This window comes from Takifugu flavidus, chromosome 2, assembly GCF_003711565.1.
Source record: "Takifugu flavidus isolate HTHZ2018 chromosome 2, ASM371156v2, whole genome shotgun sequence".
Classification (NCBI taxonomy): domain Eukaryota; kingdom Metazoa; phylum Chordata; class Actinopteri; order Tetraodontiformes; family Tetraodontidae; genus Takifugu; species Takifugu flavidus.
Window position 1 is genome coordinate 4,640,040 of NC_079521.1, and position 26,354 is coordinate 4,666,393.

At 44.1% G+C, this 26,354-nt stretch overlaps 1 protein-coding gene across 1 annotated transcript; it reads left to right on the top strand.

The window, feature by feature from the left end:
* The first annotated feature begins 5,376 nt into the window (after nucleotides 1-5,376).
* On the top strand, nucleotides 5,377-13,295 carry dld (deltaD). Its single transcript, XM_057022223.1, has 12 exons — nucleotides 5,377-5,877; nucleotides 5,984-6,280; nucleotides 6,974-7,034; nucleotides 7,661-7,918; nucleotides 9,243-9,303; nucleotides 9,425-9,555; nucleotides 9,659-9,828; nucleotides 9,922-10,138; nucleotides 10,229-10,402; nucleotides 10,510-11,236; nucleotides 11,334-11,607; nucleotides 11,699-13,295. The coding sequence occupies exons 1-12, from the start codon at nucleotides 5,824-5,826 to the stop codon at nucleotides 11,702-11,704; spliced, it is 2,430 nt and encodes an 809-aa protein (XP_056878203.1). The 5' UTR covers nucleotides 5,377-5,823; the 3' UTR covers nucleotides 11,705-13,295.
* The last annotated feature ends 13,059 nt before the right edge of the window (nucleotides 13,296-26,354 follow it).

Consider the following 26,354-nt stretch of genomic DNA (forward strand, 5'->3'; position numbering starts at 1 on the left):
TTCTGCAGCAAAGAAATTGATATGCGGTTCGGAATTAAATTAATTTAAGAAAATCAAATCGAGCTTAAAATCAAATCGTGCCAAATAAACAGATAAAAGTTTTTAAAAAAACTTGTTTATAATATGGCGTATTTGAAGTCATAAATGAGGTCAAATTATTGATTCTGATGCTGTGGATTTGCCTACATCTACACATTTTAAAAGGTTGGTTTATAAATTTGCTCCAAATGCCAATAGCTTACTTTCAATCGCGGTATGAATTAGCAGTAGCCAGACACACAGCAGCGTTTTGTTTACTTCCTGTCTTCGCGTGGAACGTCATCACGTTGCGAAAAGGAGCACACATGCGCGGCGCTCGAACAGCAGCAAAAGTAATATCCCGCTGCCTATGAATTACCCCCCCCCCCACACACACACACACACACACACACCAACAAGGTGGGAACTCCAATATTTGATTAAATACACTTGCACGCATTCATTCATAATTAAGATGACACAGTCCTGAAAGTTTTAATGACGCAGATTCAACGAAATCTATTTTGTTTATGTGGGCTCCCCCCTCCCATTATGGCTCTGCAGGCTGCTATCAGAGGCCACCTAATTGCTCTCCAGGCTCTCTTGGAGAATGGCCGTTCATTTCTAAAGTCATGAGCTATTACATCTACCTTCTTAGGACAAAGGCCCCCTGTCTCTCTTAGTTTATTGTCTGAATAGTGCAGATATAAAGGAAGGAGCATATGCTGTATGTCAGTCCAGCTGTCAGTATCTGTCATTCTACAACCAGATGCTCTGAAAACAGGGTGAACAATATATACCCTCTAGTCAACTGATCTTTGATGCAAGGAACAATTGTGTTGTGTAGAGCACTCTCCTTTGATTTCATTGGATAGTTGTGACCACAGATATCGATCTTAAATACCCAATAAATACCAAAAAAATGATTTTTTTTTTTTTTTTTAAAATGCCATGTTCATGGTTCTCTTGGGTGGCAACCACAGCAGGGAAAAAGACTGCTGACATGTGAAAATAAAGGTCCCTATGAGCTCTATCTAATTACATTTTCTTAAAAGACATGCTCAGGATTCAGATCATTGGACTAATTAAAACTACAATAAAGAATCAGAGCACAAGGATGTTGCCACAACTGAACAGCACAGGCACAGTGTGTTGATCAGGAATAGGGGATAAAAATGGGGGCAAGAAGTTGTTAACATTAGAAGATAACATGTCCTTATGGTTGTATGTTAATGCAGAAGAGGGATAAACACAAATGCTGCTTCAGCAAAGCATATATATAATGTGTTTGAAGTAAGTTTGATTATGAGGACCAAGCTAATTTTTTTTCAGTTCAAAGTAGAAGATTTGTCTTATTGCGAGAAATAGCTTTATAGTTACAGCATCCCTTTTTGACAAATTTTGTATTGGTTCTTTGACCATTCATGAATCCTTTTACTTCTTCCTCTTTTTACACTAGTTCTTCCTTCTAGTTTTTGATCTCCTCCCCTTTTATTTCCTTCCCACTTTTGTCTTCCCCCTTCTGACCAAAGCTTGACTCAGGAGAAATAGAGGCAGATGTTCCAGGAGCAAACAACTGCCCTCAACCCTACCCCCAACACCTCCCATTTGTACTGGATCAACAGTTAACCCCCAGAAAGAATTGACCATACAGGCACGCACACAAAGAACACCGCTGCACAAATCTGTACTGGCTCAACAGTTGTCCCCTACTGAATGAACAATACACACACAGACACAGACACACGCACAGTGCTGTCCAAATCCCTTCTGTGTCCCTGATAGTAGCCACCATGGGGTCAGGTCTTGTGTCAGCATCCAGGGCCCAGGGTCTCTCTGGGCAGCTGGCCTGGCTAATCCTGATGCTGGAGGCCACAGGTTCTCAAACTAAAGACCCCTGGGGGGACAGGGCAGGGATCTCAGGGAGCAAGGAGTGTGCAATTTGTCCAAAGTGAAGGGGACTTTTTTTCTGTTATAAATCTAATATACTTAAAACCTTAAATTTTAAGATAAGGCAAATTTCTATGACAATTTAGTGTCTACAGTATAAATAAATTATATTCAAAAGCAGACCCTGTACAGAAAAAGTAAAGGTTTTTATCATCAAGTGCTCCTAAAAAACAAAACAAAATAAAAAATTTCAAAATACAAAACCCCCAAAGTTTATCAAAATAATTCATTAATCAGGACTATATGTCTGTCTCGTGTCATCATATATTCATATAAAGTCATTGTGTAGAGTAAACACAAAGTTAAGAGTGAAACAAAATATGCAGAAATAATATCTGCCTTCTATATGCGCGTGCGCGCGCACACACACACACACACACACACACACATATATATATATATATATATATACCGGTGTGATCCATCCATTCTGGCACGCACACACATACACACACAGATATATAGAACATATGGTCACCTCATACTCATTGGATGCCTTTACTGTGATTTGGGCCAGAATCCAACAAGCAACTATAGCAGCTTTTCAACTATAGTAGCTTCACCTACAAAAGCATTTGTCCTGCAATCAAAGGATGAGGGGAGAGCAAAAGGAGGAGGAGGGAGAGGAAGATGAGACTGAGGTAGAACAATAGATCTATTGAGTGGTAACAAAGAAGATAGCGATATAAAATGATAAATTAAGAGTTGTACAGAAGGCTAGAGATGAGAGGGGCCATTTGGTAGTTGGTTGGTGTTGTGGCGTTTGGTGAGCAGATGGCCGAGACTCGAGAAGGGGCGTGTCCTGTCCTCGCGACCCTTCACAAATCACACTGATTCTCCCCCGAGGGCCTCGCGACTCGCCGTTCAATAAGAATCAATGGGAATTACTTCACGAGAGAAAGAGATGAATGGGCGGCGGGGCGCGAGATCTCTTCCTTTGTTGTCCCTCTGCGTGTCACAGAGCTCCTGCTCTCTTGCTCTCTCTCACACACGCACACGCACACACACACACACACACACACACGCGCGCGCGCACAGAGCTCTTAATCTCTCTCATAAACAGAAGTGCGTGGGGACCACACGCGCACATGTACACGCGCAGACAACAGAAGAGCACTTCAGTTAAACAATCGACCTCAAGTTAAACAATTTTAAAACCTCACACGAGCGCGCGCGCACACATACGTGCAGTGACCAAGAGGGAGGAGCCTCATGTCTCAGATGCTTCCTTAATTAGAGAATCCCCTAGCATAAGTTATGTTTGGGTTCCTCTTAGTGAAGGAAGGAGAGGCGTCACTTTCGATCTCACCATGCTGCCTTTCAGTCACGCTTTGCTAGCGTAATCGGAAAATGCGTGCCACGTCATGGTGATGAATGACTGATGGTATATTGGCCTATTACAGAGAGGGAGAGAAAGAGCCCAGGGACCTCTGAAAGTCGGGATGAGTGTAAATAAAGGGCTTTCAAGAGAAGGATTTTACGCCGTGCCACATAGGAGCATTGTATGCCATTGAGAAAGGGGCTGAAATCAACAGGTTAAATGAAATGAGCAACTCGGTGCAGCGTCCACTGGCTAAACACACATACGGGCATCTGGAAAGACTTTGGCAGGCAAGGATAATAGTGTTAAAGTTGAAGGTTAAAGGCCCCTCAATCATCCTGAAAGGGTGTAAAGAACACTCCATGGACACGCCATCGCATTAAACATAGGGTTTTCATTTATCTGTATGGTGACCCAAAGGAATTACAGGCGGGGGTCATCAAACTTGTGCAAGGATGTACACGTTGAACACACACGAGTTTGTGTTGACACGTTCTCCGTGGAGATTGATGGTGGGGTCACTTTTCGAAGTTTTGGAATTCTCGGGGAAAAGTGGAGAACAAAAACAATGTACTTGCTTAAGCTGTTTCAACCTTGGATTGTTAATTAGGACAGGCTTCACCTGTTCCAACAATGTCAGTATTAAGTAACCCCGAGCAGCCGTTTCACAGCTTTTCATTTTCATTTTGCAAACACAGCCCACATCGATAACATCATAACTTCAACTGGCATGAAAGAGTCAGGAGCGCCATCACAAAGGGGCGCAGGACAATGCCTCGGGTTTGGGTTGAATAAAACAACTCATTGCGCACCAGCATCGTTAAGTTACCTAGCAGCGACAAATAACTTCATAATGACATCCTGCCAACAAGTGCAATTTTCCCCCCGCATTTTTATGCGGATATACACACATATGCAAATTAGACAGTGGGTCAACTGGGTGCGCAGTGAGCTCAGTGTTCCCGTACTATTTCGGAGAATCGGGCGGTCTCACAATAACGTACGGACATATGGAAGATATTTACCTTGTGTGAAAACAATTTGGGCATTGAAGAGATTTTTTAACCAACGTTTTGTAAAGTTATACGTAATCAATACTCTCTCTGTTTCTCTCTCTCTCTGGTGCTGTATTGTGAGAGAGAGCAGGTGCTGCCGGCCAAATTACCATACAGCTGAAAGCACAAAAAAACTTTACTCTATCGATGCCTCCCCTCCTCCTCGTCCCCTGAACCCCCTCCTTCTACTCAAAGTCCTTTAATGACAGCCACGCGAGTGACACACCACCGAGTCTTTTTTTACAACCTGTACCAAGTAAAGAAAATAAAGAGGCGTGGGGCGATAAAAATGGGAGCAGCCGCTAGGGTGTGCGTGCTTTGGTCTGTCCTTCCTCACGTTTCATGTTTACAAAGACAACTTTCTCCTGACTTGCCATTAATAAAATCCTCGTATCTTATAATTAAAATAATTTCTAGAGGGCAAGCACTAAACTGTAAACCTATGTGCAAAAAGTCATATGAAGCCGTGTCATTCGCATTAGTGTACAATTTACAAGGATACTGTGCGACTACTTGTGCGAGTGTGGGAATGTCATCATATGTCAATATAATATAATATACATGAAACGCTGGTGTGGAAGGAGACCTGGAGTTGTGTGGTATGAAGACATAAAGCCCAGAAATAAAGATCGATCTGTTAGAGGGTAGTGTGAATGCGCGGTAAAACCACAGGAATGTGGGAAAGCAGATGGTTTTTGCAGCGAAGTTGGGACGGATGGCTTCTGTCTGGACATGCGGGCCGATGTCCCACAGGCTGCTGCGCAGATACGCAAAATCACTTGAGGTGGGTTTCACGCAGTCTTTAAAAAAACGCCGGAATGTAAAAGTAGCGTGTGTTGAATCGTGGAGGTGGGAGGAATAAGGGGAAGCAAAGAGTTGATGCACATTTAGCAGCTCACTAGCCATTTGGTCTGTCCCTTTGAAAGAGGGGGGTGGGCTTCTCTTTCTTTGTGATGGTGCCGGGGCGGACTTGTGGTGGTGCAGGGAGGGGAAGGAGAGGAGCAGGGGGCTCATTTGCATCTTATTACCCTTCGCTGCTGACTCCGTATAAAACCCTGTGCAGGGCAGGGGACCCATCAGACGCACGCACAGTTTTACCCAGATAGTCATAGAAGCGCGGATACATAGGATCAGCATCTCATTATAATACAAGTGGGAAAACAAGCCTATGTCTTCTGCAACGACAGACTGGAATTAACTCTGTTACATCCACATTTCTCGCGAGGATTTCATACTTCCCCAAAGGGATCCTTCTTCTGAGGATTACATTACATCGTAAAACTTTTTTTCTATGGTGAACTAGAAGGGTAGAAGACTCACGCATCAGAGGAAGCGTTTAACTTTGCCTTACCTCCTGCGCGTCAAAGCTTATTTTGTCTGGCGCAACGGACAGCTTTTTAGGAACTTTCTCCATGTTTGTTTGAGCCGAGCGACACGGACTGTGGAGCTTTCATTGCTTGTCGAAGGGCTGTCAACACAATGGGACGCCTGCCTCTGCTCCTGGTTATTACTCTGTCTGTACTCACCTGTCAGGTAATTATCAAAACACGCACATGCGTTGATATTAAATGGGTGTGATATTTTGTGGCCGTAAGTATGCTTACATATAACCCAATTATACTGATTATTTCTATTACAGGTTTTGTGTTCTGGAGTGTTTGAGCTGAAACTGCAGGAGTTTCTCAATAAAAAGGGGGTAAACGGGAATGTCAACTGCTGCCCTGGAGGGGCCGCTCATCCACACCAGCACTGCGAGTGCAAAACTTTCTTTCGGATTTGTCTGAAGCACTATCAGGCGAATGTCTCCCCCGAACCTCCTTGCACGTACGGCGGAGCAGTGACTCCCGTCCTCGGTTCAAATTCCTTCCAGGTACCAGAGACCAACGCGGACAGCTTCACCAACCCAGTGCGCTTCCAATTCGGCTTCACATGGCCGGTGAGTGATAATAGACATCCGTAAATGAGAAAGGCGCATTAGACCACCGTAGCCTCCAAGGGAGCGTTCCAACTTTTTCTATAAGTTAATGATTTGAGACGCGTTTATTTTATGCGTTTGTCGCAATAACTGCACCGTGCGCTCTGTTATCACTGGTGCCGCATGTTTGAGAAATAATTCAAACCACGGGTAGACTGTGAAGTTATTATCGTCTTTGAGGGGTGCAAAACGCAACAGATGCTCCCTTACTCAACACTTGTGAGGGTCTTTGTCAGCAGTGTGTGAGAGGGGCTATTGTAGTACTTCAGTGCTCTTTGGTAGGATTAAATGCGGAGGGGAGGAGGGTATGTGTGTGCGTGTGTGTGTGTGTGTGTGTGTGTGTGGGTTTTTGTTTTTGTTTTTTTGCCAAACTCTTCTCTGCCCCGACCAGGCGTGGTGGGAAATTTAACATCCTCTGAGTTGGCACATCATTGGCAGCGCAGCGTGAAATTCCGCCTCGTTTGGTTTTACGGCAGTGTCGGAGTGTGATAGTAGCAGGGGTGTGAAAGGGGAGCAGGCAGCTCTTATTAGGCCCCTAATCAACATAGGAATAACGCTGTGAAGTTTATAGGGCGAACCTGTCATATAGAGGGAGGGAGGGAGGGAGACCTTCAGGCTGAGCAGCTGTTGACATCGACCTCTGTCTTTCCTCAGGGGACGTTTTCACTGATCATAGAAGCTCTGCACACTGACTCCCTGGATGATCTGACAACAGGTGGGTGGCAGCCACACACTTGTAACATTGAAAGACAGACCAGATGACCAAGGGTGACATTTGCATGACTGTATATGATTTTGAAGCACTCCCTGGCTTGTTCTTAACGTACGCCTATTTGTTTACACATTTCAATCATATAAATCGGACATATTAATGTGCTGAGAACCATTTATTTGATGACAAATAGTATATTTTAAAGACAAGTGTTAGTCTAAACCATTATTGTCACCAGAGGCCTGTTATCACCATTTAGATAAAAGGCCTACCATGATATATGTGGCTTGTCACTGCCAGTTAAAGCTCACTAATATTTGCTGCTGTTATCTTTACATCCTGCTCCTATCACAGCACTAATGATAACTACCCCACCATGAGGACATTTCTCTGTTGGTTGTGCTGATAATGTCTTTGCGATATCAAGAATCAACTTACCTCTTTTTGTGTATGTGTATGGTCAGACGGGTAACCTTAAAATTTACTTTCCGAAATGAAACAATTTTGAAACAGTGTGCCTTTGTACACATTTCTGTGTCAAGAAGACATAATGTCACAACAATCTAAAGCCTGTGTCCAAATGTAATCTGTTAAGACTAACAAAAATTGCATTCATTGAATTTGTGTAGAAAATGCCGATCGTCTGATCAGCAGGATCACCACTCAGCGTCATCTTGCTGTGGGAGATGAGTGGTCAAAAGACATGCAAACATCTGGAAGAACTGAGCTACGCTACTCCTACCGCTTTCTCTGCGATGAGTACTACTATGGCGATGGCTGCTCTGTTTTCTGCAGACCCCGCGATGATGCTTTTGGGCACTTCACGTGTGGTGAGCGTGGGGAGATCATATGCAACTCTGGCTGGAAGGGACAGTACTGCACTGAACGTAAGTGGGCTCAGTATACAACCCATACCTATCATTCAGGCAGGATTGAGCAATATGAAGACATGCCATAAAAAGTGTTTTTAAAATGGTTCAACAAAAGACTGTGTTGGGAGCCTTGTTGGGATTAAATTGGTTAATATTTAAATACACTGACAGCTACTGGTAATACAGTGTTGATGAAAGTGAGGCACACTCCCACATCCACAAGTGATGATTTTTACTTGGATCTCCCGAGCCCACAATACAGCCTGACCCAACCAATGATAATGTGTGAATTAGGAGGACGTACAGGTGAATCATTAACAGCAAAACATTTGGCTGACAGGAGTCTACAGATGAAGCATAACCTTTCTGCAAAGTTATTAATTACAATTCAAAGTAACTCACTTGCATGTCTTTATCGTGTAGAGACAGTTTTCACCTCTTAATGGGGGGCCCATGTGCAACAGGCATCAGTTAGTTATCCCGTTGCACCAGAGGCCTCCGTTCTAATGAGCCGCACTGGCTCCTCAGTAATTCACACGCCGCGTGCCTTCCATTAGACCACTGGGGCCTCCTCGCCCCAAACCTCCTCCTCCCCGATTGGCCAAGTGGGGGTCCTGTATTGTTGCCACTGTGGCTGTTGATTGGCCAAGTGAGGTTGTGTATTGTTGTGGAGGGGGCAGCTGCTCTGTGAGAAGAGACAATGGAGCAGCTGTCTGGTGGTTAGTTCCACACAGACCAGCTGGCCCTGGGTAGAAGCAGGAGGAGGAGGGGACAGGGGTGAGGAGAGCTGTGAGGACTGGAGGAGGAAAAAGAAGAACACAGAGTAGAGGAAGATGGCATAGGTTGATGGAGAAGAAATGAAAGAGAAATAGGAGGGGGAGGGGTGAGGAAAAAGTTCAAGGGTGAGAAAAAGGACTTCTGACCCACAGTCAGGACAAGAAAGAAGGCTTTGTGTGGAATCTTTTTTGTATTCCACAAAAAACATATTGAAGAAGTAGGATGGTTGATTTGTTTTATCCCCTTAAGTCACAAAATTGTACATCTGCAAATAAGGCATTCACTAACACTTGCAGCCAGGGGACAGAATAGATTTGCTTTATCTTAATCAATCTTTTCTTTGGCAGCTTTCTAAAATAATTTTACTTATTCCATTCTTTATTTGGCATCAAACTAATGAGACTGCAAGAAGATATTTGGCAGTTAAATACATTGAAAAGGCAGGCCAGTGGGCTGACAGACTAACCAATAAGAATTATGGGGCACCATCCAGAACAGCAGTAGGTTGCAAAAAAACACACATTTTCCTATGACTCACCTGTCCTTTTTGTCCTCCCTGTAGCAATTTGTCTCCCCAGCTGTGATGAAGAGCATGGCTTCTGTGATAAACCTGGAGAGTGCAAGTAAGTTTGAAAAAAATCACTTGCCCGCATCGTTTGCTCAGCTTAACAACTGATACATTTATATATTCTCAGATTTTGACTGATTTTTGTTTAGAACATTTGCTCACAAATTTGTTTCCAGGTGCCGTGTGGGCTTCAGCGGCCGTTACTGTGATGACTGTATCCGTTATCCAGGCTGCCTCCATGGCACCTGCCAACAGCCCTGGCAGTGTAACTGCCAGGAAGGATGGGGTGGGCTCTTCTGCAATCAGGGTTAGTTTACTCATCAGCTTTACTACCGCATGGGCTCAGGCTGCCTGCTTTGTTTTGCATTTAATCAGTAACTTTTCTGTGTTGCTTCTTATTGATGTTTCAGATCTGAATTACTGCACACACCATAAGCCCTGTCTAAATGGAGCCACCTGTACCAACACTGGCCAGGGAAGCTACACATGCTCCTGCCTACCTGGATTCACAGGTGCCAGCTGTGAGGTCCAGGTGAATGAATGCTCTGGAAATCCTTGCCGCAATGGAGGCAGCTGCTCTGTGAGTATTGACTAAATCAAGGGAGGGCTTGTAACAACAGGATTTATGGCTCAAAAGCCCATGTAACTTTTATTTACACTATTTTTCATACAGGACAATGAAAATGGCTATAAGTGCACCTGTCCACCTGGTTTTTATGGGAACAACTGTGAGTTGAGTGCCAACACTTGTGCAGATGGGCCCTGTTTCAATGATGGACGTTGTGCTGACAACCCTGAAGGTGGTTACTTCTGTCAGTGTCCAATGGGATATGCTGGGTTCAACTGCGAAAAGAAAATTGACCACTGTTCCTCCAATCCGTGCTTAAATGGTGTGTTGCCCTCTATGAGCCTGTGCATCTATCATTAAACAAAGTATTAAACTTCTTTGGAGACCAATCATTTCTGTTTTCCTCATGCAGGTGCAGAATGCGTGGATCTGGTGAACTCCTACCTTTGCCAATGTCCTGAGGGATTTTCAGGTCCAGACTGTGGGGAAATTAGCAGTATTTCTGCATTTTGCCTGTCCTTCCCCTGTCAGAATGGTGCGACATGCCAGAAAGGAGCAAATGGCTACATATGCACCTGTCCTCCAGGTATTTCAATGCTTAAATTTATTTTAGTCAATTATTTTTAGTTAATCTTAATAAAACAAGGTTTTATTACAGTCTTTTATATATGCCCATGTTTTGTTCTTTTGCAGGATATACTGGAGAAAACTGCAGCTCCCCTGTTTCCCGCTGCCAGCACAACCCTTGCCACAATGGAGCCACCTGCCACGAACGTGGTGGTCGATACTTGTGTGCATGCGTGCCAGGTTATGGTGGACACAACTGTCAGTTCCTTTTACCAGACGTGCCAAAGGGTCAACCAGTAGTTGATGGGCCAGATCGCAGATATTCTTCCCCAGAAAGTAAAAATATTAAAGATGAGGATAAGGAGGATGACAGCGGATTTCCCTGGACGGCGGTGGGCGCAGGCATCTTCCTAGTTTTTGTGATTCTGATTGGCTGCTCAGTGCTTGTCGTCTACATTCGGGTCAAACTGCAGTTCAACTCCAGTCACCACAGTGACACTGTCCACAGTGACAGCCATGAGACCATGAACAACCTGACAACCACCAACAACTGTCTCCGTGGCGACAAGGAACTGGTCTCTATCATGACAACATCAATTAAGAACACCAATAAGAAGGCAGATTACCACTCGGAATTGTCTGGATCATTGGGCGGCCTGAGTGGAATCAGTGCACTCAATGGATCAGAAAAAAATGGATTTAAGTCTCGCTACCCTAGTGTGGAGTACAATTTGGTCCAAGAGCTCCAGCCCGAGGAGCTGTCCCCATGCAAAGCACATGATGAACCACAGTTGAAGTGTGAAACACTGGATGATTCTGACTCAGAGGAAGAATACAAAAAGAGACAAAACAGGTATATAGTTCAAATATATTCTTAAAGTGTAGAATCAAACCATGACATGTGAAAGAATGTGTAGCTAAAGTTGACTGTGTTCTTCTTTATCTAAAAGTGATGCATCGGAAAAGAAACAGGAGCTAGCTGGGTGCAGTGAAGCAAAATATTCAGCATTCTGTGATTTGAACTGTCATGCAACAAGTGATCTTAAACACCAGTCTACATGTAATGACACTTACCAGTCTACCAGTGACGTCAAATGCCAGTCAACCTGTGATGTCGAATGCAACAGTCCAAATGACAGCAAGTACCAGTGTACTACTGACACAATATACCAGTCTGTCTACGTCATGTCGGACCAAAAAGATGAATGTATCATTGCAACAGAGGTGAGCACAGGCATTCAGGTTTATGTTTTCAGAATATCCCTCAGCGTCCTTGTAGAAGCATCCAAAATCTTGACCTCTGCTCTCTCTTCAGGTGTGATACTGGTCTAGATGTGATGAGACCGGTCCCTTCTGTTGGATGGCAGTCCACTCACAGATACACTAGCCTTGAGCTGTAGAGCTCAGCTTGTCTCCAGGAGGTTTTACTTCTGCTGTTTGCTGCTGTTCCCTGGAATCTACCAGCGGACTTTGAGCCAAGGTGCTACTGAGCCATAGCAGAGTCAGTACTAACTTGGCTAGGATTTAGTACTACAGTAGTACTATGGTGAAGACTGGACTTTTTCATTTTTAATGGATGTAGGTCTGATGCTGACTCAATGCTACGGATGGTGTACCAGAAGCTACCTGTGCCAGTACCCATACAAACAAAAACGGTGCTGTCAGAGAACTGAAGAGCCAGTTTGATGTTTAAACCAGCATTGGAAAATTCACTGCTGGCACCAAGATGAACTCTTCTCCTCATGGAGTATTGACTTGGCTAAGAATGGATGATTTTTTTTTAGTACCTTGGAGTACTGATTGAATCAACTGTGTAGTACCTTTGGAGTACCGAGAACTTTTTGAAGTACTGGTTTAGTACTGTTATGTACTGTAGTTTTATAATGCAGTGTTGCAGTGCTGCAGAGTAAAGGATGGACGAGCAAAAAAGGTGGGGGGTCCCTGAACTTCATTAGCTTCCCTTGTATTTATTGTTAAGAAAATACATTTGAGCTTTCCTGACCAAACAAGATGAAATAAAGAGCAGCTGCACCTCTTTGCTTCTGTGACACTGACAGAGACAGTGTTAGCTGAGCTGGTTCTCAGCAGTTTATAGAGTTGAGTTCATTGATGACTGCAGATCGATCCAACATGGATCTTGTTGGGCCATACTGGCCCCTGAACATTGTGATAGGCTTATGTTTTGGGCAGGGCAAATAATAAAAAATAAAACACCACAATCATCAAAAGATAATGAGTATAAGTAATATTGAGATGAATCAGACAAAGATGAGCAATGTGTAGTTTTCTTGTTAAATGATGTTTGTTGTTTTTTTTGTTAGGTAGTTTCACAGCAATTAAATTGACAGTTTTTGACAAATCTATACTCAAGTATCACAAATGCTGTCTGAGCTATTGTGTTTCTAAATCTGTTGAGCTCTGGATGACTAGTCTTTACTACCGAAACCTCATTGCACTATGGAGGCGTGTGTGTACATGCATGTGTATAAATGTTCATGTTTGTGTACAGAAGAGGGATACCTGGCATCAAATGTATGCACTGCCCACCCCCACCCCTTCTTCTCACAGTCTTAAACCATTAGCCAGTTGAAGTACACCATTACCAGACCTTCCACTGGTCAGGATCATGTTGTTATTGTATTTTATTTGTTATCTAAATAAAGATGTATTCTGTTAATTTAATTATGTAATATTTGTTTCATTAAGTTCCGTTTTTTTTGTGAAACAGGTTATAATTTAAGTTGGATTGTTTTTATTTGACATAATGTATGTATGTATGTATGCATGTATGTGTTAGGCACTTGAGACCTCTTTGTATTTATGAAAAAAAGTTGTGTGTGTATAGAGCTTGTCATTTTTATCACCGGAAAAGGGCGCAATATTTTTCCACAATAAATGATGAACAGAATATATCTGGTTAAGGAGCAAGCTTGATTATTACAACAAATACTGTGATGTGCAGCTCGATCCAACATGGATCTTGTTTTTCAACATCGCTGCTATGATGTGCAATTTTAAAGTGTCTGTGAATGTGTGTGTGTGTGTATGAGAGAGAGCGAGAGAGGGAGAGAAATAAGCACATGGTTACCTCTTTGTGAAGACACATTTATAGTAATATTAGTCATTTTCTGTTTAGCTATTCTGCACAGTGTTAGTGTGCTGGCACTTGGGAGGGGGGTTATTTTAATCAAGGGAAACCACCAGTCTGGGTTTAATCTGAGTTGCCCCTGACCAACTGCTCACTAAAGAGAGATGAAAGAATGAAAGAAACTTGTTTGGGTTTGTAGAAACATACAACTCCTGTCATGTTGTCATGGTAAAGGCCCTCTGCTTTTTCAATTCAACCACAGTGTTACAATGTCATGTCATGCACAATGGTCCAAAGGTACTTTCCCATATTTTCCAGTACATTACCGGTATTCAAAATACATTCCTATTCACACATACATCATGTATATGTTTTATTCTACAACATTCAGTGCATATTCATACATGTGTGAGGTCTCTGGGACTACACCATCAAAATGTACAGAAAGAGAAGGTGGAGCATTTAGGGTATGTTTGTAAAAGATCAAAAGTGACATGTAGTGTTATATTACATACTTACAGCTCTCAAACCAAGTTGTTTCATCATTGAGTGACATACTGATGGATGGATGGATGGATGGATGGATGGATGGATGGATGGATGGATGGATGGATGGATGGATGGATGGATGGATGGATGGATGGATAGAAAACAATTATGTATTTTAAGCTTTAAAATATTATGTAATGTGAAAAATCACATACCCTCATAAGATATGAAATTCCTAGTGCTTGAATGTGTTATGTTCCCATGTCAGAATACATGGTCAGTGACCACAGGAAGAAGTTTCATTTTAACTGAACTGACTCAGAGACTCAGCATTGAAGTCTCTTTGCTCATCTCAATGTCTATGCTTAAGTCTTCAGAAAAGCCCTCTGGTTTGTTTGTCTCTTCCTGAACATCCAATTGCAGTCATCATTCCTGCAGCAAATCTGAATATAGAATCAGTAGAGTCACAGCAGTTTATCAGTGAGTACAGCCGACCAACAAATTGCACTGATGCACACCACCATGACTTGGATTCAGCGCTTACCAACCTACCAGGCATGATTAGATAGCCAATGCTTGTAGACCCAGGCTGGAGAAACCGGCCACTCCCAAAAACTGTAAATGCGTCTGCTCAAAAAGTATTTGCTTCTATTACACATGCAGCAGGCAGTTGGTAGCACATACCATGCTAAGCTTTTAACTTAACTTTTTTCAGTATCACAATAGCTTTTCGCTGAGTTGGAAAATCATAGGAGACAGGCTTAAAGCTGGCCCTTTGTTGATGTCAGGCTGTCCTTCAGCCATGAACCCACACATCCTCCCTCTCTGCATCTCTCTGGTGTCAATAGTCAGACAAAGCCCTCATCACTGTTCATCATATGCTGCACGTAAAGCAGCACCTCTTTTTATTTTTCTGAGGGGGAGATCAGAACTTCATCATAGAAACTATATAAGACATGGTTTTCATGGTGGATCGTCTCTTCTTCTTGCATGAGTAGTCTAAACTGTAATCTGAGTGATAACACTCAAGAAAACATGTAATGTGGCCACAAATCTACATATATAATTGTCTGTGGAGGTCAATATATCGTCTCTTTAAGACAACATTTTGTCCACGCACACACCCGAGACGATGTGCTACCTGAAGCACCAGTCAAAAATCTCACAAAAAAGCCACAAAAAATTACTGATTCGGAGCAAAAGCAGACCAACCGGTGTGTGTGTGTGTGTGTGTGTGTGTGTGTGTGTGTGTGTGCGTGTGTGTGCGTGTGTGTCCCTATCCAATTTCTTTTCACATATAAGAAAGCAAAAATGAATGGTGTTTAAGAATTGTGACCTATTATATTATTGATTCTGATATCTTTTTTTCTACCACGATCACCAAAAACCTGTACTCAGATGCAATTGTTTAATTTTGTAAATTGATTCCCATGAACCAGATTTGATGCCTCTTCATGTTGTACGTCTTGCCTGTTTGGATTTTCTTTGATATTCTAAAGTAGCCTTTTAAAGTTGTGTTTTGAAAACTACCTGGAAGGAGTACAGACTTACAGGTCTGGTAAAAGTGAGTTTCGGTTTGTGAGAAATTTAATAGAAAATGGTCATATTTAAGGCTCTTGGGAGGGTTCCTTAGATCCTCACCTGTTTTGCATCTTCGAACATGACAATGTGATAATGGTGATTCACTGACTTTACACCTCTTTCCTATCTGTCCTTTATTAGCATTTCAATTTGTCACCAGGACAAATCCCCTCACATGGGGTAACACTGACTAGTGATTTTTGAGCTAAATCTTCTGGGAAAACAGAGATTTCTCCCTCAGCCAACCTCCATTGTTGAATTTGAACAAACGAAGTGACCACAGCAGCTCAAGTCACACAATGACAGACAGCTTATTCAGCTACTTCATCTGTCGCAGGTCCCCAGGGACTGGGCTATGATCTTTTCCCAGAGCTCCATCTCTTCCTCTCCCCCATTTGTCTGCCTCTGTTAATATCTCCATATCGCACGTCTATCAAGCTTCTTCCATTTCAATGTTGGGTTTTTCATCCACAGCACAATTGTATATTAATGTTTACTTGGAATTAAAAGGGGCTAACACAGAACACTGTCATTTTGAATAGGTGTTCTAGCATTGGTTTAATTTAGTTTGTTGTCATTTCTCCCTGGGGTTAAAGATGTTGTAAAGCCCCACTCATTCCTTCAGACTCACCAGTTCCATTAGAGCCTTCTGGTAATTACTGGTGCATCGTGGGAACAGCTCTGCAAGGACAATGATTGGTTAGAACAATGAAGATGGGGGCAACATAAAGGACACTCCCACTGCATGATGGGAAAGAGCAGCAGAGGAAGCAGATGTTGCCACAGATGACACTGTCGAGGGGAGAAAGAGAGGAAGAGACAGCAGATGTCTCTCTATACCTCTGTCTCTTGCTGTGAAGTACTGGCTTTATGTGCTGCTTTTTGAGGCAGGTAAGAAAAGGAAACATTCTTACCTGCATGGCAGGAAGTGATGGAACTGAACACACACTAGATTAATCAAACTGACCTGCCATTCATACATAGAAATAAATGCATCACTGTACTTAATGATGAATGTAAAGGATGATACAAAAGAAAACTCTTTATCATTGACAGCTTAATCCTGACTTTATTTTATAATAGAACTGTGCTGTGCCTTGAACAGTAGCATTGGCACATTAGAGTCTTCATTGGAGACTATTGTCTTCAATCCCATTTCACCCAAAACAAAACCTTTCTTCATGCTTTAATTTTTTAAAAAAAAGTTAAAAGCAGCAAATGTTTGATTTTACTGTATTGTTTTCATTCTCTGTTAAGTATTGTTTTCATTCTCCTTGAAATGCATTGCATTAATTCATTTTGTCTTTCATTATTTTCCATGTTCTTATAAAATAGTCACTGATTAACTGTAAAATATTAAGGATTTCAGCCCGAGTCACTGCTCTTTCTTTACATTCACCTTTAAAGACAGTGGTCACAGGAATTAATTCTCTACCTCAATGTATCCATCCACAGTGGCCAAAGAAATAAGATGACAAATTTACACAAAAGTATGAGTCAATCGATCCCAACAAGAATAAAAAGTAAAGAGGTAACAAGAATAAGACTTGTGTTCAGTGATGCTGCCACTGGGGAACAGTCATTGACAAAAATTGTTAAAAAGATAAAAATAAAACCTCAATTGAGACATCACTATATAGGCTGTTGGCTTTGATAGACAGAAATATGGGCTGCTGGGTATCATCTGCTGAGAGTTGTAGTTATCTACTGAATGAGCTCCGGGATGTTTCTGTGATTAGGCTCCGTGTCTCCATGTGTATGCTCTTTGTTTTCCTCCATGTGGTGTGTATGTGTGGGAATGGACCTCGGTCTGACTTGTTGATTAATGGCCAGTGTGCGTATGTGTGAAAACACTCCTGGTCCTGTTTCCATGCTAATGAGTAGCAGCAGATGGAAGAGAGGAGGCTAGACCAACAATGAACAAACACACCAGCAGCCACACAACTTAAAAGGCAGCCCAGACCCTCCTGTAGTGTCTGCTTCCCAAAAGATAATATGATTGTTGTGGTTGGTTTGAGCCTGGTAAAAGATAATGTTGCAATGATATACAAGCAATATCTAGTTTAAAAAGGTACATTTAGTCATTTTCTTATTTGCTATAAATGCTTTCTATTTTTCTAATAAATCACATTTGATGCCTATTGACAATATTGATCTGACTGATGTAGACGAGGGTCACTCCAGGCTGCAAAACACAGGATGATTGTGAATTATATTATAGAAATTTCTACAATTATAGAAAGAAATGCTGAAGACTTTAAAATACATTCAAAATAAATTTGAAGCATACTTATGTTATAATTTGTATTTAGTGGCTTCTGAACATATAGATGAAAAGATGAATAATCCTTACATATAATTTATTATATGCTGCATACATAGAGGCAAGTACTCTAGTAAAGGATGGAAATAGAACTTGCATAGTGTGGTAGGAAGGCTGTGGTCCTTGGTACACCAAGGATTAAAGTCCTGCAGGTCCTTGATCATAAGTTATTCTCTCATCCAGGGTTGCCCTGAATTGCTCAGGTGTTGTTGGGCCTTGTGTGACGGGTATGGTATGGACCCAAGTGCAGTACACAACAGGCAAAGAACTGATGATCAGTTAACAGGTTTATTAACTGCAATCTGGCAAACAACGGACAGTTCGAGAGCGGGGCAGTGGACTTGGTCGAGGCAGGCAAAAAGTCAGTAACCGGGAGGCAGGCAGAATCAGGCAAACAATCCAGAGGGAGACTGGCTGAGCTCGTGGTCAAAACAGAAGACAGGGTTAATTTACCAGGGGTCAGGCAGAACAGGCAGGTCGTAAACAGGCAGGGTCGATTCCGGGAAGACAGGCAGGTAAACGCTGGAAGGTCATGCATAGCAGAGACAATCTGGCACTGAGTGAGTGTGAGGCTGGAGAATATACTGTATACCATCCATCCATCCATCCATCCATTCTCTGCCGCTTATCCGGGGTCGGGTCGCGGGGGCAGCAGCCTAAGGAGAGAAGCCCAGACTTCCCTCTCCCCAGCTACCTCCTCCAGCTCATCCGGAGGGATCCCCAGGCGTTCCCAGGCCAGTCGAGAGACATAGCCTCTCCAACGTGTCCTGGGTCTCCCCGGGGGTCTCCTACCGGAGGGACATGCCCTGAACACCTCACCAGGGAGGCGTCCAGGGGGCATCCTGACTAGATGCCCAAGCCACCCCATCTGGCTCCTCTCAACGCGGAGGAGCAGCGACTCTACTCCGAGCTCCTCCCGGATGGCAGAGCTTCTCACCCTATCTCTAAGGGAGAGCCCAGCCACCCTACGGAGGAAGCTCATTTCAGCCGCTTGTACCCGTGATCTTGTTCTTTCGGTCATTACCCAAAGCTCATGACCATAGGTGAGGGTAGGAACGAAGATCGACCGGTAAATCGAGAGCTTCGCCTTTCGGCTCAGCTCTCTCTTCACCACAACGGACCGGTGCAGAGTCCGCATTACTGTGGACGCCGCACCGATCCGCCTGTCGATCTCCCGCTCCATTCTTCCCTCACTCGTGAACAAGACCCCGAGGTACTTAAACTCCTCCACTTGGGGCAGGATCTCCTCCTTTACCCGGAGAAGGCACTCCACCTTTTTCCGGTTGAGAACCATGGCCTCGGATTTGGAGGTGCTGATTCTCATCCCAGCCGCTTCACAGGCGGCGGTGAACCGATCCAGTGATAGTTGGAGGTCACGGGCCGATGAAGCCAACAGGACCACATCATCCGCAAAAAGCAGAGACGCGATCCTGAGGTCACCAAACCGGATCCCCTCAACACCATGACTGCACCTAGAAATTCTGTCCATAAAAATTATGAACAGAATCGGTGACAAAGGGCAGCCCTGGCGGAGGCCAACCCTCACCGGAAACGAGTTCGACTTACTGCCAGCAATTCGGACCAAACTCTGGCACCGATCGTACAGGGAGCGGACAGCCCGTATCAGCGGGCCCGACACCCCATACTCTCGGAGGACCCCCCACAGGACCCCCCGAGGGACACGGTCGAATGCCTTCTCCAAGTCCACAAAACACATGTGGACTGGTTGGGCAAACTCCCATGCACCCTCGAAGACCCTGCTGAGGGTGTAGAGCTGGTCCACTGTTCCACGCCCAGGACGAAAACCACATTGCTCCTCCTGAATCCGAGGTCCGACTATCCGGCGGACCCTCCTCTCCAGTACCCCTGAATAGACCTTACCAGGGAGGCTGAGGAGTGTGATCCCCCTATAGTTGGAACACACCCTCCGGTCCCCCTTCTTAAAAAGAGGGACTACCATCCCGGTCTGCCAATCCAGCGGCACTGCCCCCGATGTCCACGCGATGTTGCAGAGTCGAGTCAACCAAGACAGCCCTACAACATCCAGAGCCTTAAGGGACTCTGGGCGGATCTCATCCACCCCCGGGGCCTTGCCACCGAGGAGTTTTTTAACTACCTCGGCAACTTCAGCCCCGGAGATACGAGAGCCCATCTCCAGGTCCCCGGGCCCTACTTCCTCACTGGAAGGCGTGTTGGTGGGATTGAGGAGGTCCTCGAAGTATTCCTTCCACCGATCCACAACATCCCGAGTTGAGGTCAGCAGCACACCATCACCACTATACACAGTGTTGACAGTGCACTGCTTCCCCCTCCTCAGACGCCGGATGGTGGTCCAGAACCTTTTTGAGGCCATCCGAAAGTCGTTCTCCATGGCCTCACCGAACTCTTCCCATGCCCGAGTCTTTGCCTCGGCAGCTGCCGTAGCTGCACTCCGCTTGGCACGCCGGTACCCATCTGCTGCCTCAGGAGTCCCACAGGCCAGTAAGGCCCGATACGACTCCTTCTTCAGCTTGACGGCATCCCTCACCGCTGGTGTCCACCAGCGGGTTCGGGCATTGCCGCCACGACAGGCACCAACCACCTTGCGGCCACAGCACCGGTCAGCTGCCTCAACAATGGAGGCACGGAACATGGTCCACTCGGACTCAATGTCCCCCGCCTCCCCCGGACATGGTCAAAGCTCTCCCGGAGGCGTGAGTTGAAGCTCCTTCTGACAGGGGACTCTGCCAGGCGTTCCCAGCAGACCCTCACAACACGTTTGGGCCTGCCAGGTCTGTCCGGCATCCTTCCCCACCATCGGAGCCAACTCACCACCAGGTGGTGATCAGTTGACAGCTCCGCCCCTCTCTTCACCCGAGTGTCCAGAACATGCGGCCGCAAATCCGATGACACAACCACAAAGTCGATCATCGATCTGCGGCCTAAGGCGTCCTGGTGCCAAGTGCACATGTGGACGCCTTTATGTCTGAACAAGGTGTTCGTTATGGACAATCTGAGACGAGCACAGAAGTCCAATAACAAAACACCACTCGGGTTCAGATCAGGGGGGCCGTTCTTCCCAATCACACCTCTCCAGGTCACACTGTCATTGCCAACGTGAGCATTGAAGTCACCCAGGAGGACGAGGGAGCCCCCAGAAGGGGCACTCTCCAGCACTCCCTCTAAGGACTCCAAAAAGGGTGGATACGCTGAACTGCTGTTTGGACCATAGGCACAAACAACAGTCAGGATCCGTCCCCCCACCCGAAGGCGAAGGGAGGCTACCCTCTCATCCACCGGGGTAAACTCCAATACACAGGCACTGAGCCGGGGAGCAACCAGAATTGCCACCCCTGCTCATCGCCTCTCACCATCGGCAACTCCAGAGTGGTAGAGAGTCCAACCCCTCTCAAGAAGACTGGTTCCAGAGCCCTTGCCGTGCGTCGAGGTGAGGCCAACTATATCTAGTCGGAACTTCTCAACCTCGCGCACCAACTCAGGCTCCTTTCCCACCAGAGAGGTGACATTCCATGTCCCTAGAGCCAGTTTGTGCAGCCGGGAATCAGACCGCCAAGGTCCCTGCCTCCGGCTGCTACCCAAAACACAATGCACCCGACCCCCTTGGCCCCTCCTGCAGGTGGTGAGCCCACGGGAAGGGGGTCCCATGTTGCCTCTTCGGGCTGCGCCCGGCCGGACTCCATGGGCAGAGGTCCGGCCACCAGGCGCTCGCCAACGTGCCCCACCCCCAGGCCTGGCTCCAGGAGGGGGCCCCGGTGACCCGCATCCGGGCAAGGGAAACTTGGCACCAATGTTGTTCAGCATCATTAGGGGGTCCTGGGCTACGCTTTGTCTGGTCCCTCACCTAGGACCTGTTTGCCATGGGTGGCCCTACCAGGGGCATATAGCCCCAGACAACGGAGCTCCTGGGATCATTGGGACACGCAAACCCCTCCACCACGATAAGGTGGCAGCCCAGGGAGGGGTATACTGTATACTGGTAGGTGAACTGATTGATGAGTGAGGGCAGGTGTGTGATCAGTGACTGAGAGCAGGTGTGTGATCAGAGGGTGTGGTGTGAGCAGGGGAGTGGAAAAGAACCGAGTCCATGGGCTGGAGCAGAGTGTGACACCTTGACTCATTGGAGTTTCCAATACTGCTTTTAATGCTGGAATTAGCGCGTCAACGCTGGATTCTTTAACACAGGTTGACCCGCCTCTGCTTGGCATTTGGGCATTTTCTGATTGCAGCAGTTGTGGGTCTGATCTCCTACTGAGTGGTGCCTGGCTGTTTTTTCCCACTCATATGTCATCGAGGTAAATGATGGACATCATGACCGTCAGTGAGCCGATGGTCAGCCTTGTTTCATACTTTGTAATTTTGTCCTTTTTGCAAAATTTACAAGCTCAGCACAGATTAAACAATGGCGTTTATTTAACGAAGGTGGATACAATTTTTGGTCAATCTAGAGAGATTGTAATAGAAGACATTGGAAGTCTGCAAAAGTCTCTGTTGACAGGATGTCCAGTGATGAAATCAGTCCGTGACAGTCAGGTGCATTAACGTCTTCGGGTAATGTCGCGGGATGATGCTGATCACCTGCGATATGAAAGCTGTCCCGCTAATTTTCTGGGTTGCTTACAGGGTCATTTGACCTGGGACGCAATGCGCCACAACCCTTTCACAGTGCCAAAATGACCCCTGTTGACCCAAGACGACGTCCTATTTTTAATTACTGAAACATCCGTAACAACACAGAAAAAGTCCGTTATCTACTATCCAGAAGTATTTGAATCATAACAACATTAATAATAATGATAGAGAAGTAGAATACTAATGTGCTAACCAACTGGTGTAGGTTTTCTCTTTTTGCTCATGTGTTCACGTCAACAATGTAACAGAGTGCGCTGCTCTAAATCCAGAGCAGAGATGAAGTGACGAAGAGGTTGTATATCAAGCATAACCTTCTTGTCTGCCTCTAAATGTGTGTTCGGTCAGTTTGGTATGGCGGGCCAACCTACTAAACAAATATCAACACTTCCCCCTGTAAGGCCAGATAATAAAACAACTGATTAGGAGAGTGTGTGTGTGTGTGTGTGTGTGTGTTAGTTACAGAAACTCTTAAGGAATGCTCTTAGTGCTGTTGCATTAGCTGCAGACAGGAAATGGATTTTCAGAGGCAGGAAGTATCTCCGTTGAGAGAGGAAGTGTTTGCCAGCATCCGCCCTCTGCCTGATGGGGAAGGAAGGTTGGGGGGTGGGGGGTGCAGTGGGGGTAGTGGGGGTCATGGTTCTGTTTGAAGATGACTTTGGTAAGCTTTTTTCTTTTACTTTCTAATTGATTAAATATGTCACTTGTGAAGTCATGCACAATTAAATAGTTATGCCCTGTTGGTAGTAAAGACTTCATGACATTGGAGACACATTGGAGAGTTACATTACACGACAAAATCATCACATGCAGTTTCGTGAAGAAAAAAAACCCAAAGACCCAAAGAAAGATTTGATTAAAGCAGCACATAATTCACGTTTCCAATTATAATTATATAATTATTAAAAGGTGAGGTCACAGCAGGAGCAACGCAGGAGCAACGCATGAGTACACGCGCGTGCACGCATGCACGCACACATATGCACACGCACACAGCATATGACAGAAGTCACACACTATGTGAACCACAGTGGTTGTGTGTGTGTGTCTGCTGCTGTTCTGACAGACACTTGTGGCTAGAACAACCTCTTACCCCATAACAAAAATCTATGAAGATGGCAAAGATTTGTGTAAATGACAGACGAGTCACTTTCTTGTGAGGAGGAAAGTTGAATGTAGCATGTGTGAGATGGTCCTGGATGGACAGATGGCCCTTTGTTGCCCTTGACACCTGCCAGCTGTTGCTTTGCTCCTCCTCACCTTTTACTGTCTCCTCTCACCTCATCAACTCTTTTCTCTCCCACTCCTTATCCCCCCATTAACCTTAAAGGAAACCATTCAGAGGAGAAAAAGGGAGATTATTGTGTACTATGTTCAATTTTATTCATTTGTGTTTTCAGGACATTCTTTAAGGGATTTATGTGCTTATTACACATGTATTACACCATGAAATCTATAAAATATCTTGTCGTCTTTCTGCTTTGCTAAATAGGCATATTGCTTCTAAAAGTAAATGTCGTGGTTTTGATAGTTAATATTTAAGGTTTTCAACACTGTCTCTTAAGAATTTTTAGTTTTGGGACATATATTATGCACATCTGTTATACACATCTGTCACATCTGTTTACCTCAGATTTCTTGGACAGTTGCGGTGCAGATGAATAAGCTGAGCATAAAATGAAGCGTAGGAGACCATTTTTATGTATGTTCTATTGTTTGCCTCAATGTTCCTCCTAATAACTCGGACCTGGAAAAGCCCAAAAAATGGTTTGTCTTTCCTTAAAACTCATGAGGTCACTGATCCACATGTTTGGAAGGGTTAAAGGGTCTCTGTGTTGTTTCCCATGCTGAGTGACACATGGGTTTAGAAAAGTTTGAGTGAATTCCAAACTCACTCTCACCGCCTGAGAAAACAACTCCGTCCACCTACCCAACCATCACTGGTTCCTCCTGTCTGTCTCTGTAAGAGCATCAGTCACTATGGACAGCTGGCCGGCTGACTGTGGACACATAGCCGCGTATATGAAGGTCTCTGGGTTTATGCGTGCATGATCCTAAGGGGTCAGAGGTCAGGCTATGGTGCACATAAAGCCAGGTTGTTCCCTTGCCAAGAGGAAGGGAGGGCACTGTCCATATGCTGTCTTCACTCACTTTAACACACATATAAAAGTTCACTTGGTCACATGATACACAGCAGTGCATACACATGTTCTAACAGGTACATGGTATTACCTCACATACATGCTTTCAGGCACACACACCCACTGGTCAACCCACTTGTCTCAGTGTCAACATTAGTCACATCATGTGAGCTTTATGGTGATAGTTCATTGTTACTTTTCATGTTTCCTCTGTAGTTTTTCTTAATGACTGTGGTTCAACGCCCACCAAAGACAGAAGAACTGATTACAAGACATCTGGCTTTCAGTCCATTGGGGTATTTATTGGGTATTCAATATAGTATCATGTCAAAGCCTTTACTAATGAATGAAGCATGAAACCTTCATGTTCTGGAGTAAAATGACTACCATATTTCTCCTCTTACAAACAATGTCATTTTTTAAACACATACAAATGACTATTTTCTCGAAAGTGATCGAGACGTGTGCAGCTGGCAGACAGCTGCATGCAGCTGTACCCTTGCAACATCTGTTACAGGCTCGTGTTTTGAGGTGGGGGTAGGAGATTTTTATTTACTTTTTATTGTAGCTTTATATAGCAAAAGAAGCTAAATGAAAACACAGCTGTCACTGACTCATTCACACATGCACGTGCATGGTAGGATTGCTACTTCTCTGCAGCTCTGGTGGTCATCTACAAAATGTTGTCGGTCTCTTCTGATTGACCGCTTTGGTCCCACATTGTTAAAAGTCAACATTAAAAGGAATTTGGAAAACATTTACTGTGCACATGACTTGTACTAATATTGTATTAAGTAATTTATACCATCTTGTGCTCTCTATTATCAAGTTAACTTTTATTTTCATCACATGTGCTTTATTTGAACATGTGGATAGTGTGCGCACACACACATATGAAATATTAACACTTCTGTTAGGAAAAAACACCCAATCCAATCAACGCAGATCAAATAAATATATAACCAATATATTTTCTGCTTACAAAGGAAAAATTTCAAACACATAATTCAACTATAAACTGGAAATATCTTCCCACGTGACTTCTGTCAGCTACTGAATCTCATGACAGAATACCTTGGTTTGGTCTCACCACTCACTATAGGACTATCTACATATTTATATAGAAAATAATTCGGAATTATTTTGAAAATTGTTTTTTCAACTTGAACATAGATATGCTAGTTTTTAAAATAGAAAAACACAACACCATTAGAGTTCCAATCATCAGTATATTATCCATTTCAATTATGTTAGAAGTTTTTTTTAAAAAGAAATGTGAATTATTATTGAAAAACAAAAATAACTCAAACAAAAAGGATTTGGAGCATTTTGATGATTTTAAATACCATGTAAAGCTCTCCACCAGTTTGATAGGTTCAAAGCATCTTTTGTAGATAGTGTCAAATTAATTATTTTACCATGGAAAACTTTCAGCTTTTTATTGAATTGTTTTCGGGGAAACAATAGACACATTTTAAAAAGCTGTCAGCAATTTTGAAAACTTTGATACAAATGCTGCAAAGGAAATGCTGCGTGCATGCATTTCCACGCAGACAGCGCTCCCTGTGAGTAACAAACCAAATTACACGAATAACGCTCCAACAAATATTATTTTGGTGAAAGAGGTGCGTGTAGTTTTAGAAATAAAACTATTATTTATTTATAATAAATAAATAAGTTCCTGTTATGCTGTATTGTGCTGCTTTACTCATTAAAGAAACTA